Raw genomic sequence first — 14,748 nt, 5'->3', positions numbered from 1 at the left:
CGCGCGACACGTTTTCTGACATTGAGCTCTTCCGCGATTTGTTGCGCCTTACTGACGTCTAACGTGCTAAATTATCAACTCTTTGATTAACATTAGACACTGCATCCTGCACCACGTCAGAAAGCATCTTTTCCTGGTCAGCCTTTAACGTCTGTATAAACCCGCACGAGTCTCTCGCCTCTCTCCGGATTTCAATAAACTGTTCATTAACTTCTGTTCGTAGTTTCTGCTGATCTCCGCGGACTATTTTTAAATCCGGCATAGGTTTCAAATCTAAGACTATTTAACGCAGCATTTGTCTCCGTTCTTAAATCTGCTAACCTTGGATCTGTTTCAGTTTTTAAATCTATCTCAAGTCTTAAGCCTGATAACCTTGCATTTGTCTGCTTTACGACCATAATGAGTTGCTTCAATATTGCGGACATACTACCTGACTGTTCCCCATCGTCACCTGTCACTATTTCATGTAAATCTTGCTGTTGGCGTCTTTCATGTGGTGTCTCACCAACTTCCATACATAGTGTGGATGTACTTACACACATTCTTTCTGTTGGAAACTGCCCTGTATGAATTAGATTTACTATGTTTGGTTCATCATACTGAAATTGCTCGTCCTCTGACTCTCCTTCTGACCCACTAGATCCGTCATTTGTTTGTTTTCTTGCATTCTCAGACTGTGATACCAAGAGCGCAACTACCACCATCCCCTCTGCACTATTACTACGTTCCGTTCAGTGACTCGGACTCGATACTTTTTGTGGTACATCAATCTCTATTCTATCAATATCTTTAGTTTTCCCTATCTGCGATAATCTACATTCTTCCGCTATATCCGATCTTCTAACTAACCTCTGTGTTTCTCGAATTGCGCGAGCCTGAGCTCTCGTCAACATCATGTTATATGGTCTTACACGTTTCCAAAATATCATAGAAAGTTTCACTATGAACACATAATTAACAACGACGTCCACTGTTTGTAGAATTTCAAACCAACTCAACAACGCCGTGAATAACTTTGCGCGCGCCAGCAAGGTCAAGCACAAGTTACTTTTACACAAACATAACCATTATCTTATTTATTAATACAACTTTTCTACCCATTAGATCACACATTTACTGTATTCTGACCACTGTACATACAGATACATTGAGTAACCTCATCACAAAAACAGCAAAACAAAAAGTTAGTTTTTTTCCAATTCAAATACTTTAATTTCCCTTTCTAATTTGACTAATTGCCATCTAGGCAGACCAATTGCCATGTTGGTGAGGTCGCGATCCTGTAAGGTTTTGAGGTCACAACAATAACTGTATAGGCTATAAAAGCCCGCATCTCGTGGTCGTGCGGTAGCGTTCTCGCTTCCCACGCCCGGGTTCCCGGGTTCGATTCCCGGCGGGGTCAGGGATTTTCTCTGCCTCGTGATGGCTGGGTGTTGTGTGCTGTCCTTAGGTTAGTTAGGTTTAAGTAGTTCTAAGTTCTAGGGGACTGATGACCATAGCTGTTAAGTCCCATAGTGCTCAGAGCCAGCCAGCCAATAGGCTATAAAAATATTTTTGGTTTAATGTTGCAATCTCATCACAGAAATACACACATTTACAACGTCTACACTGTGACAATGTTACGACAGTTGTCGAATGAACACATCTCGTTCTCAGATAGTGAAATAATCCTAAACACAACAATGGTAAATTTTACATAGAAGTTTCTTTACAAAATTATTCTTACGACTACGTCATTATGTTGACCAGTACTACGATAAATCATCCTATTCCAGTTCAAAGTTTGGTACTATTTAGGATGACAATCAAGACAATGGGGGATGGTTAGTTTTGTGATAAGTTGAGCAAAAGACTACCCAAGGTCAACTGACCCTTAACATAGACAAATGTAATGTATTGCGAATACATAGAAAGAAGGATCCTTTATTGTATGATTATATGATAGCGGAACAAACACTGGTAGCAGTTACTTCTGTAAAATATCTCGGAGTATGCATGCGGAACGATTTGAAGTGGAATGATCATATAAAATTAATTGTTGGTAAGGCTGGTACCAGGTTGAGATTCATTGGGAGAGTCCTTAGAAAATGTAGTCCATCAACAAAGGAGGTGGCTTACAAAACACTCGTTCGACCTATACTTGAGTATTGCTCATCAGTGTGGGATCCGTACCAGATCGGGTTGACGGAGGAGATAGAGAAGATCCAAAGAAGAGCGGCGCGTTTCGTCACAGGGTTATTTGGTAACCGTGATAGCGTTACGGAGATGTTTAACAAACTCAAGTGGCAGACTCTGCAAGAGAGGCGCTCTGCATCGCGGTGTAGCTTGCTCGCCAGGTTTCGAGAGGGTTCGTTTCTGGATGAGGTATCGAATATATTGCTTCCCCCTACTTATACCTCCCGAGGAGATCACGAATGTAAAATTAGAGAGATTAGAGCGCGCACAGAGGCTTTCAGACAGTCGTTCTTCCCGCGAACCATACGCGACTGGAACAGGAAAGGGAGGTAATGACAGTGGCACGTAAAGTGCCCTCCGCCACACACCGTTGGGTGGCTTGCGGAGTATAAATGTAGATGTAGAAATGTAGATGTAGAGTTTACAGTGGACGCAAGCTGGTGAACCAATATTCTTACGCCTCTGCTCGCGGTATTTACCTTAGCTGCGATGAGCTGTCGTAGCCATGGCTGCTCTCTCCCTCTGAAATTCGTATAAAATGTAATTAAGCCTTTGCTGATTTTTCCAACAGAAACTCTCCGTATGTTTCTCGTTATACGAGAAAACGTGTACTCATCCCTAGTCTTGGAATATGGCGATATGCACGAGCATGACTGGAGCAGCGTGCATATTAAAATGCACTCTTAGTCCTCGCAAGAACGGTTAACTAACATGCTGGTTCGTTTCTCCACAGTTGGAGTACAACGACGCTACAGCTAATATCTAACTAAATGTCAGCCACAGTGAACACAGTGTTCACACAAATTTCTCCTCTGCGTCATACAGAGATCATGGGCCCCATTCTGCACTTCACGCCAGTTCAGAGAAGAGTCCCCGAAAATTTTGCTGTTGTCTTTCTCATAGCCGAACTGTCTTCCCACCTGAGTTCTGTCGTTCTCCATGTCACGGCTTTTTCGACCAATAGGAGCGTTCCTCTTATTTTGAGGAAACTCTCTCTGCCAATCACAAGGGCCCTGCCATTAAACTGCGTGGAGATCCCGGCACTTTACTCCTTCCTCATTCATTTCCGCCAATCGGACGTTTTGTGAATGCTCTACACGCCAAGAAGTTGCAGGCGTATGTCACATGTGTAAAAGGAAAAAATGGGCAGTTTCAAACGGTTGTAAGATAGTACAAAGCACGCAAAGAATGCTCAAATGTGTGTGGATTCCTAAGGCACCAAACTGCTGAGGAAATTGGTTCCTAGACTTACACACTACTTGAACTAACCTTAATCTAACTTATGCTAAGAACAACACACACAGCCATGCCCGAGGGAGGACTCGAAACTCCTGTGAGAGTGGCCGTGAAATCTGTGACTTGGCGGCTCAAACCGCGCAGCCACTCCATGCGGCGAGCATGCAAAGAAATATTACGAAATCTAGTAGCTCATAAGGACAGTAATTCGGTGCAATGTTTACCTCGTTTCTGCAACATGCCACGCCACTGTGATGATGGCGTTCACTGTGCAGTCGATGGGTATGAGGTCTGATGAGAGGCTGAAGTCTGCTAATATAGCCCTCAGTACGCCTTTCCCACCAGCTACGAGGAAGCCGAGGGGTCCATTCATATTCGGTACCCACCCTTCCAGCGGCTCTTTCCAGGCCAATACCACTGTCGGAAAGAAAGTTGTTCAAAACAGCTTTTTCTTCAAGTAATGTTCTCTGCTATGAAATATATCTATTAAAGACTTGAGCAGTACAAATGGTTCCAGGTTATGAGGAAGAGATGGACAGTCGTGTACGAAATGTAAGAGATCGCACTCAACATTCCAGGTAGTGTACTTGACGAAATCTTATTACGAGTAGCCCTCTTTCCCATTCCTGTAAGTAACAAACAGGAAAAGAAAGGCAGGCGCCATTTGTGAAGTGAGATAGGTGAGTGTGAGGGAAATAAAACAGTTTAGTTTCTTGACAGAAAATAAGAAGGTCACCTTACGTTTATAACCGATTTACGTTTATGGAACACTTGCTGGGGTATTTAGGTTGCCAATAGTCTATTGGAAACGGAAAAAATGAACTGTGTGTGTAGTGAAGTGCCGAAAAATATTCATTTTCACATAACTGTGATAACACTTTTAAGATAATGAAACACTCATATAAAGAAATGGGCATAATGGACAACTGGACAAGTGCAGCATCCAAATTAAGAAATATGATCCTGGACAGTTTCTGTACATTTGGGTCAGCTGCACTGCGTGTCTATAACGTGTTTTGTAAATGTCTCTATGGCGACGCCTCTTCATACCTCTGTATACGGCGATAGTTACGTGTAGAGTCGCTTACGCTTCAAAAGTCAAAGCTGGCCAAATGGCTGCCATATGTCAGGTGTTTCCTTAAGTTGACTAGACTGTATGAGTGTATCAGCAGTAAGGAATGAAGGTATTCAAACTTCAGGAGTAGGATGTTTTTCTATATTCTGGGCCAATAGGTCAATCTTATACAAAATAAAATATTACTCGTTAACACTCGAATTTTTTATTTTCCATAAGAATTAACTAATAATCCAGAACATACAAAAACACCCTACTTTCACTTTTACGTGATAGTAATATAATAATAGCTATAATTAAAAATCATTTATTTCATATACATTTCCCATAGGTGAACGTAATAAAATTAAAAAAATGAATTAGTTAACAAAGTAAATTATTTTAAAAAATCGTATTGTGAACATAAGAAAATTATTAAAATGTAATAGTTAATAAAAGGAAATTATATTAAAAATTTTATCGATTTTCAAAAACTGCACAAAGACTAAGTTCTGAATTAACAGAACCACTTCTTTTATTTGGGCTGTTATTATGTACATAGGCAAGTGGATGTTTTAGCCAAATTACTAGCACTCTTCACATAAATACATTATAATGGCCTTTGATATGCACAGCCTCATTGGTCAACGATTGTGTGAAGTTTGGCTGAAGTAAAAGAGCTTGAAGAATGTATATATAGTTGGAGTTCTACTGACAAAGTATCTTCTAAAAATCAACTTCTTCATCAATCTATCTCAGGATCAAATTCATTATTTTCTTTACATTAACCTATTTTAAAATTGGAGAAAAAACGTAAACAATTGACGAATGTGATTTTGAACAACAAAATTAAAAACAAGACTAGAGAAAATTATATCTAAAGTAAAATATATTCCCACATTAAAGTAAATGAACTTACTTCAGTGCAATCTGTTGACAGAAGTTAATATCTAGTTTGTTCACACTAGCAATCATAGATTACTATACTGTTCTGAAAGTACAGCTTGAAACATATAAAATGCAACAAGTGGAGAGCTATAAATACAAAAAACGCAAAAAACCCAATTTTTTGTTATTAAATGCAAAAGACCGAATTTTTTCATCAAATACATTTGTCTGGAAACTACAATAGGCCATGTACCGATTTTCACCAAAATAACTTAATAAACAAAAAAATCGATTTTCATGACTCAGCACTTTTTGACTTTAGATTAAGTGACGATTTCTCAGCCAAATTTTAACCGATTTTGAAAATACAAAATTCTAACATAGTCTACATTAAAAGTGCTATCCAGAAAAAATATAATGAATAAAATCAAGAATAATTTAAAAGTAAGATACTAAAATTTTCAGTTTTAATTTTTTTATGTCTCTATTAATGTTTCAGAAATGTGTATCAGCATGAAGTTAACACAATTATAATTTTTTTTACTTTTTCATTCATTTATATAGAAGCAAATATTAATAATTAAAAATTTTCAGTAATTAATCTATGTTGTGCATCATATGTAAGATTTTTACCATACATAATTACATAAGTGAGTGTATCATTTGGAATTTTATCATTAAAGGATGCACGAAGTTTTATAGTTGTCTTTTGTGTAGTTACAACATTCTTTCTATGTGTCTTATTAATTACATAAATTGGATAATTATTTATAAAACTAAGTGGACTAATATCAGTACCTGATTTTAGTGAAGTAATTCGTTTAAAATCTAAAAATGCATCCTATGCTTCTAGAAAATTATTTGGCGGATTAATATTCCACATTTCTTGAGGAAAAACTTCATTCCTACCATTTTTTAAATAAAGATTCTGTAGTTTAACATGATCAAATAATATTGAATCAACTAATCGATTGAAACTTCCTGGCAGATTAAAACTGTGTGCCCGACCGAGACTCGAACTCGGGACCTTTGCCTTTCGCGGGCAAGTGCTCTACCATCTGAGCTACCGAAGCACAAGTCACACCCGGTTCTCACAGCTTTACTTCTGCCAGTATCTCGTCTCCTACCTTCCAAACTTTACAGGAGCTCTTATGCGAACCTTGCAGAACTAGCACTCCTGAAAGAAAGGATACTGCAGAGAGATAGATTAGCCACAGCCTGGGGGATGTTTCCAGAATTTTCAGGAGCGCTAGTTCTGCAAGGTTTGCAGAAGAGCTTCTGTAAAGTTTGGAAGGTAGGAGACGAGATACTGGCAGAAGGAAAGCTGTGAATACTGGGTGTGAGTCGTGCTTCGGTAGCTCAGATGGTAGAGCACTTGTCTGCGAAAGGCAAAGGTTCCGAGTTCGAGTCTCAGTCGAGCACACAGTTTTAATCTGCCACGAAGTTTCATATCAGTGCACACTCTGTGGCAGAGTGAGAATCTCATTTTGGAACTAATTGATTATTTTTATGATTTGCCTGAAATACAACAAATACAAAATATAGCATATCGAATATGTGTGTTATAGTAATTTGTAGTATCTGGTTCAAAACTGTTTCTATTAGATAAACCAGCAACTTCTCCTGTTTGAAGTTCTTAAAAATAAATAGGTATTTTCGAATTTTTAAGAAAATTTTCATATTGCTCAGGTTCGTAATTTGGTTCATATTTAACAACAGGAACACGAATTTCCATATATTCTATAACAATTTTATCTTCTTTAGGAGCAGTAACTTTTATTTCAATTCCAGCAACATTTTTATCAGCCCAATAAAGAATTACATCTCCAGGAGATGGAATATGTGTAAGAATTACAGTTAAATCTCCTTTCCACATAATTTCTTTATAAGAAAGTTATAAGTTAAATGTAACAAAACTGTAGATGAAATAAAAGGATGTTCAATTCTAGATAAAATATTATTTCCTTTCTTTCTTGTTACAAAATAAAAAAAATTAGCTACATAATTATCAATTAATTTTTTATTTGATTTTCAATCATAAGTTGGATAATTTGTTCCATCACTTCCAACAATACTAAAATTCATGTACAATTGTGCATGATTTGGATGAAGACAACCATAACCAATCAATTTCTGTATCTTTGTTATGAACATTAAATTATTTTCAGTTTTCTCATTCACAGGGGATGCGAAAAACTGAGAACTTTCAATTTTATTAATAATTCTTTCAGCAATTACTTATTCATTAAGAAAAAAATTTACTAACATATCAAGATATTTCTAAAATAACTTTTACAGCAGCACCATTAAAGTCAGTTAAAATATCATTTTCATCAGTTACAATAACTTCTGTATCTTGAATTGTATTAAAAATAGGAACATTTACAGGATATTTTGGTTAGTAAATTATTGGCTCACCAAACTCTGCATTATGTTTAAATGAAGCAATAATATTAGTTTCTTTATGAAATTGATCATCATGTTTTACATATATTCCATCAGGAAGATTAAAATTTATCTTTATTAATTGAAAAGGAATTATTTTAGGAGTATCTTTAACTATGGCTTTTTCATTAGCTTCAACAAATTGATTACTAAAACCATGTAAACATCCAATACTATCTTCTATATGCATATACAGTTCTACATCATTTTCAATAATTATTCTATTAATAATTTTATATGCTTTAATGTTTATATTAGGTTATTTCGAATGCATAATTTTTCAAATTTTTAAAACTATATTGACCTACAGGAATCTCTATCATTTCTCTATCACAATAAAGTTTATTTTTGTTATTGTAATATATGGAAGTAAAAAAGTTATATAAAAACCAACTAATGAAACATAGGAATAACTATCATGTATGGGACAGTTAATCTCTTTCTATGTATTGAAGATTTATCACTAAGTTGAAATTTTCTACGCATTTGCTACTGAAAAAAATTATTAAATAAATGAACAAATTCAAATGGGAATTAAAAGTGAAAAATTACAGAAAATAAGTTTAAAAACAAACATGATAAATTTTTACCAAATTCTATGAGATGTGCAGTAATTCGACCAAGTGGTTGTGGTAAAACAACATTATTGATTGATAATTATATTTTAGCTCCAGGATGGTTCAATTGGAATAAAATTAAACATTTATATATTTATTCAAAAAGTTTAGAATATAAGTATCAAGAATTTATAAAACAGTATAAAAAATTGAACACGAAATTAGTAAACAAAATGTTAGTTTTATTGAAAAGAATGAAGATATGATTCCTTTACATGAATGTGAAGGAAATTCAGTTGTTGTGTTTGATGATTTTATTTTAGAAAATCATGATATTGTAAGAGATTATTTTACTACAGGTAGGCAGATAGGTATAGATTGTTTTTGCATAGCTCCAACTTATTCAGAAATACCAAAACCAGTAGTTAGAGATAATTTAAATTTTGTAAATATATTTAAACAAGATGATAGAAATTTAAATCACATTTATCATGAGTTTGTTGGTGGAGACTTAAAGTTTGTTAACTTTAAAGAAATGTGTAGTAAATGTAGGAATGATGAGTTTGGATTTTTCACAATAGATGTGTCTAGAAAACCAAATCAAGGTATATTTAGGAATAAAATACATTTCTTAATTCCATAGACATTAAATCAAAACATGAACATTAACTTTAACATTAAACATAAACATAATTGTAAAGATAAACATAAATGTAAACATTAACATAAACATAAATTTAAACATAACTAATGTTTTTCTACCTTAAGAAAAGTGTGTAAAGTATGATGAAGAAGTTGTTAAAAAAGTTAAACAAAATAGAAAGAAAGCTGAGGGATTGAAAGAAAAATTTAAGCTTTGGAAAAAGCAATCAAGAACAGAATATGAGAAATATAAAAAGGAAGATTAACTCCTTATTGATGCTATCGAAAAAACGTATGAAGGTGCAGATTAATCAATTAGACTTTTAACTGAAAAACAAATTACAATAAATGATTTAAAAGAAAAGATTAGTGTTGAAGATTTATCAAATTATGCATGTATATTATTAAACTCAGGACCATTACATTCTGATAATAATCCAAATAAAATAAGATCAAGTAAAGTTAATAAATATTTATATTTGTTAAAACCAATTGTTGAAGATTTTATTCCAAACTTAAGGAGAAAAGAAACTATAGATTCTTTAGATTTTAGTTCTCCTGAAAAACAAAAAAATATAGTCTAAGGTTTAGTTAAAAAATATACAAACAAATCAATTCAGTATATTTGGTTAAATGTTGTTAGACCATTAATTGACAGATTAGCAGTAATTCATGGTGAAGAATTAGTTGGAAATAAAAATTATCATAATGGAAAAGTTAGTATTGCAAAGATATTTAAAACAAATTTAGCGATTTTATAATTGATTATGCAAAACGAATTCCATATTTGATTAGATTTTTAAATAATCTTCCACATACATTTTGGAAAAGTGATAGGTATGGAAAAGCATTAGTAAATTGGGTTTTAAATAATGTTCCAATGCCTCAGATGCATCTACCAGGATTACTGCAAACCGTTCACTAAACTTGAAGAAAGACTAAATTGTGGTGATCCAGGAATTAATCCATTAGATGAAGCTTGTAAAAGATATGATATTTTTATAGAGATAATAAAGATATAGAAAAAAGACATGAAGCTGATAAAGAACTTAAGTCAGTTGCAAAAGAAAGAATGCATGTAAGTGATGCTTCATTTGGTGAAAAAGTTGCTGCAGAGGAATAATTTATAGAAAACGAAAATTAGGAATGGGAATTGATGTTAATGAAAGTGGTTGGGGATTATAAAAATTTTTAAACTATATAAAAAATATTTTTTTAAATTTTTAACTATATAAATGACTAAATTTTACAATTGATTTTACTTTGCTACCTAGTGTAAAAACCAAACCAAAATCAGTTAAATTAAAGATAAATAAGAACAGTTAAATGCAGTTCAACCATTTTTAACAGATCAAAAAAGAGAAAAGAAAAGATAGTTGGGGGAAATTAGGTATTCCTATTGTGAAAAAAATTATTGAATATCTAACAAAAAAGAAAGATGGTAAAGGATTAACACAACATGAAGGAGGTTTTTTACCACAGTTATTAGCTGCATTACCTTGTTTAGAAACAATTGCTTTATTAGCTGGAGGATCTGCAGGAATTGTAAATGCAGTTATAAACAAAAAGAAACCTTATAAAGAATTAGAGGAACAAAAACGACATAACTTAGAAATGGAAAAGAAAGCAGTAACTGGAATAAAGAAAACAAAAATATTTCGTAAAAGTAATTAATAAATATCCTAATGCATTAAGTAATTTTGATATGCAAGAACTTACTAAACAATTAAAAATTGAACACTTTCATGGTGTATACATGATTGATGAATTACCAAATAAACCATTTAAAATTGAATGTCTTATAGTAAATGGTACACATTGAATTTGTTACTACAAAAATTATTTTAAAAAAGTTGTAATTCACTCATTTGGTGGTAATATACCAAATCAATTATTTAACTATTTAGGAAAAAATGAAGTATACTACAATACAGAAAAAATACAAAATTTTGATGGAATAATATGTGGCCATTTATGTCTGTTTGTTTTAAATTGCTTTATGCCAATCATAATTTTAATGACATTTTAGAATTAATACATGTATATTTTTGGAAATAAGATACATTTATTTAAACAAAATGAACCAGTACATAATGCAACTTCATTAAATTTAGAAAACATTGAAAATATTGTTAAACAACTACAATCATCAATAGATCCAAGGACAAGAAATGCAACGAAACAATTTCAAAAAGAATTTAATGTTGTTTTTAAAATAACTGAAGGGTATATTGGTTTTAAAAATAGAAGTCTTTTAATGAAAATGATCCAGTTGATGAGAAAGATGTAGTTAACAAACAATATTTAGAAAAAGAATATGTTAAAAAAAACCAGATAGGCAAACATTTTAACACAGTTAAATAGTTATTTTACCAAAAAAGAATTAGAAAAAGCTTTTTCAGATTATTTCTCCAAAGCAGATTTAACTCCTCACTTAGAAGAGTTACATAATCTTAAAGAAGAAGTATATGATTAATAAATAATGGAATTTACTTTTATGAAGGTGGTGAACAAAAAATGTACAATTTTGAATATGGTTTCATACTTATATCCTTAAATATACATATATACTAAAATATACATAGAGATTTACACTTTGATGATTTTGATATAACAGTAAGAGTAGCTGATAAGCTATAACAAATAAATAATAATAGTCAATCAATAATGGTAGACAAATAAAGTTTTATAACTGTTCCTATTAAAGATAAAACAAGTAATAATTAAGCCGATGCATTCAAAAAAAATTTTATAAATAGAAAACCAAATAATTTACAAACAGTTAATGGTAAAGAATTTTATAACAAAGAATTTAAAAAGTTAATGAAGAAATATAAAATTAATCATTATTCAACTTTTTCAGAATTAAAAGCATCTGCTGTTGTTCGATTTAACAGAACACTTAAGGAATTGATGTGGAAGAAATTTGCTTTACAAGGAAATTATAAAAGGTTAAATCTAGTTAAAGTTCTAATTGATGAATATAATAGTACAAATCATTCTACAATAAAAATGAAACCAATAGAAGTAAATGAAAAAAATTGAAAATAAGTAACATTGTATCTAATGAAACAGGTAGTTGTAGACTGAAATCTGCTTTAGCTGACACTCAATTTAAAAAAGGATATAAATTTAGAATTAGTTACTTAAATGCCTTTTTGAAAAGGATATACAGCTAATTGGTCAACAGTTATATTAGAAATTGAAGATATTATTTATTCTAATCCAATTACATATAAATAGAAAGATGTAAAGGAAATTTTTAAGAACAAGAACTAAGAAAACAAAATATCCAGAAGTATACTTAGTTGAAAGAGTTTTAAAAAGAAAGATAAAAAAGTTTATGTTGAATGGTTAGGTTCTGATAATTCACACAATAGTTGGGTAACTAAAGATAACGTAATTTTATAGAAGTTTAGCTTGATGAAGACTAATTATATCATTATTCAATTGTTCTTGTGTATAGTTATTCAAAATATTGAAATTGTTCAGGTGACAGACAATCCTTAAATTTTCTTTCATTCGTTGATACAGATTTATTGCATAAGATTAAAATTCAATCTTAACCTTTCTTCACAATTTCGATGTCTATCGTTGATTTTATATAGTTGTTTCTGTAAATTTTTTCTTTGTGTTATAGTGATATAATAGTTATATTCACATTCATCATCAAATAATTTTAATAGAATGAATGTTGGTCTTAATTTTTCATTAATTGTTTTAGGAACTACATGTGGTAATGAACTATTTATTTTTTCATTTCTTTTACCTATTATTTCTGAATCAGTATTAACTGTTTCTCCCAAATTTAGAATATGCTCATCTTTCATTTCTATGTCTTTAATTGAATTATCTCTGTGTTTAATTTATTCAATTCTTGTAGTTGTTATAAACAACTATCTTTGTGTTTTAGTTGATCTTTGTAATAAGTTTTAATATAGCTTCTTCTTTTTTTATTTTAAAATTAAAGAATATAATTGAGATTCATTGATGAAAATAGTTTCTTTATTAATTCTTGATGTGGGCTCGCAAAACGCAATGTTCCAAATATTATCAAATTTTACTTTATCTTCTGAATCAACATGTTTCATTATTGCTTCATTTGTGGTTTTGTATTCCAAAATCTCAGCAACACCTTTAGCATTAAACCATGGATTATTCTTTTTTTCAAGAACCATAAACACTTCCTTATTCTTCTATGTAAGCTTGTTGTTATAAAAATAGTAGCTGAAATTTGTAGTTTGTACTTATCATTAAATTAAATAGTAAATGAAAGAACTTTATGTATGATATTATTTAATTCTATTTAAATGAAGACGCTTGTGTTAATACTGTTTGTGAAAATATTAGCTGCCCCAGGCTTATAAATGTAGAAGAACAAGAAAGTTAAATATTTATTTGATGATGGTTAGTTAGACATTTCACCAAAAGCTGGAATAACCCAAGTTAGAATGAATTATTAAGAGAAATATTAATATTATTTCAACTAAGACACAATCTTGAAGTTACTGGTGAATTAAATGAAGAAATTTATGTTTTATGAACAAGATGTGGAGTAAAAGATTCATTTGATAGTTATAGAACTAGTATGTATAAATGGAACAAAAAGAATATAATATGGAATTATAAAGGAGCAAATAAAAGAGAACTGAAAGTAAGCAATGCAGCTTTTAGTTTATGGCAAAAATACAGTGGTATTCAATTTATTCATAATATCATTGATCCTGATATTTAATTACAGGTTAAATACGAATACATTTATATGAATTTAATGGTCAAAGTTTTCCAAAGGAGTTAGATGAAAATGGAGATCTATTAGGTCATGCTTTGTTTCCAGATAGGAAATAGGATCTATTCGAAATACTGTACATACACATAAAGATGAAAACTCGTACTTGGGAATTGATAAAAATACACCAAAATATCAGACAAATCTATTTGAAGTTTTAGTATATGAAATTGGTCGTTCATTAGGCTTAGAACATTCGGATAATTTTGAATTAATAATATATCCTTATTATAATGGTTTACATTTATATTTATTTCAATGTTATATTGATGCTATTCAATGTTTATATAGAACAACAACAAAAAAGTAACTACAACAACAACAACTACTACTACAATATCACCAACATAAATTGAAACAATTGAATCATTATGTGAACTTAAATAATTTGATCACCTACTATTTGCAAATGGAATTGCATTTCGTAATAGGTAGGTTTCGATAAAGTTAATAAATAATTAGTTACAATTTTTACCACATGATTTACAAAAAATAGATGGAATATATTAAAGACAAAATGGTGAAATTGTAATATTTGTTGACACTATGTTTTATATGGTAGATTTACACATTACAATTAATTTTAGGACATCAATATCCAAAATCAATAACTACAATAGGATTACATAAAATAATTTATTGAATAGCATAGTAAACACTTATTCACGTAGAACATTCTTATTCTTTTATACTATTTTAACAGAAGAATATTTTAATAAAAATTTCAAATACAGTAAAAGAAGTATTTAGAAAAATTATCTAATTTTCAAGCATATGGATCAGGATGGACATTAAATAGAATTATTTGTTTAGAGCTAGAAATTTATAAAGATGTTCCACTAAGAGGTTCATCTTACATTGCATTACAACATAAAATTAAAAATAACAATGCATGTATTAACGTAAAAAATAATGATCAAAAGTGTTTTCTGTTGGCTATAAAATCAGCTTTTTTCTGTAGA

At 31.3% G+C, this 14,748-nt stretch overlaps 1 protein-coding gene across 2 annotated transcripts in view; it reads right to left on the bottom strand.

Moving 5' to 3' along the window:
• The window catches only part of LOC126100487 (fatty acyl-CoA reductase 1-like), a 253,551-nt gene that overhangs the window by 95,079 nt on the left and 143,724 nt on the right, over positions 1-14,748 (bottom strand). For both annotated transcript variants that reach the window (XM_049911094.1, XM_049911093.1), the window contains exon 6: positions 3,636-3,828. In XM_049911094.1, coding sequence (XP_049767051.1) covers positions 3,636-3,828 — 193 coding nt within the window. The remainder of the gene's footprint in view (positions 1-3,635; positions 3,829-14,748) is intronic.

Source organism: Schistocerca cancellata, chromosome 9 (genome assembly GCF_023864275.1).
Source record: "Schistocerca cancellata isolate TAMUIC-IGC-003103 chromosome 9, iqSchCanc2.1, whole genome shotgun sequence".
Taxonomy (NCBI): Eukaryota; Metazoa; Arthropoda; class Insecta; order Orthoptera; family Acrididae; genus Schistocerca; species Schistocerca cancellata.
Note: the sequence above shows the minus strand (reverse complement) of the source record. Positions and strands in the feature narration are given on the sequence as shown.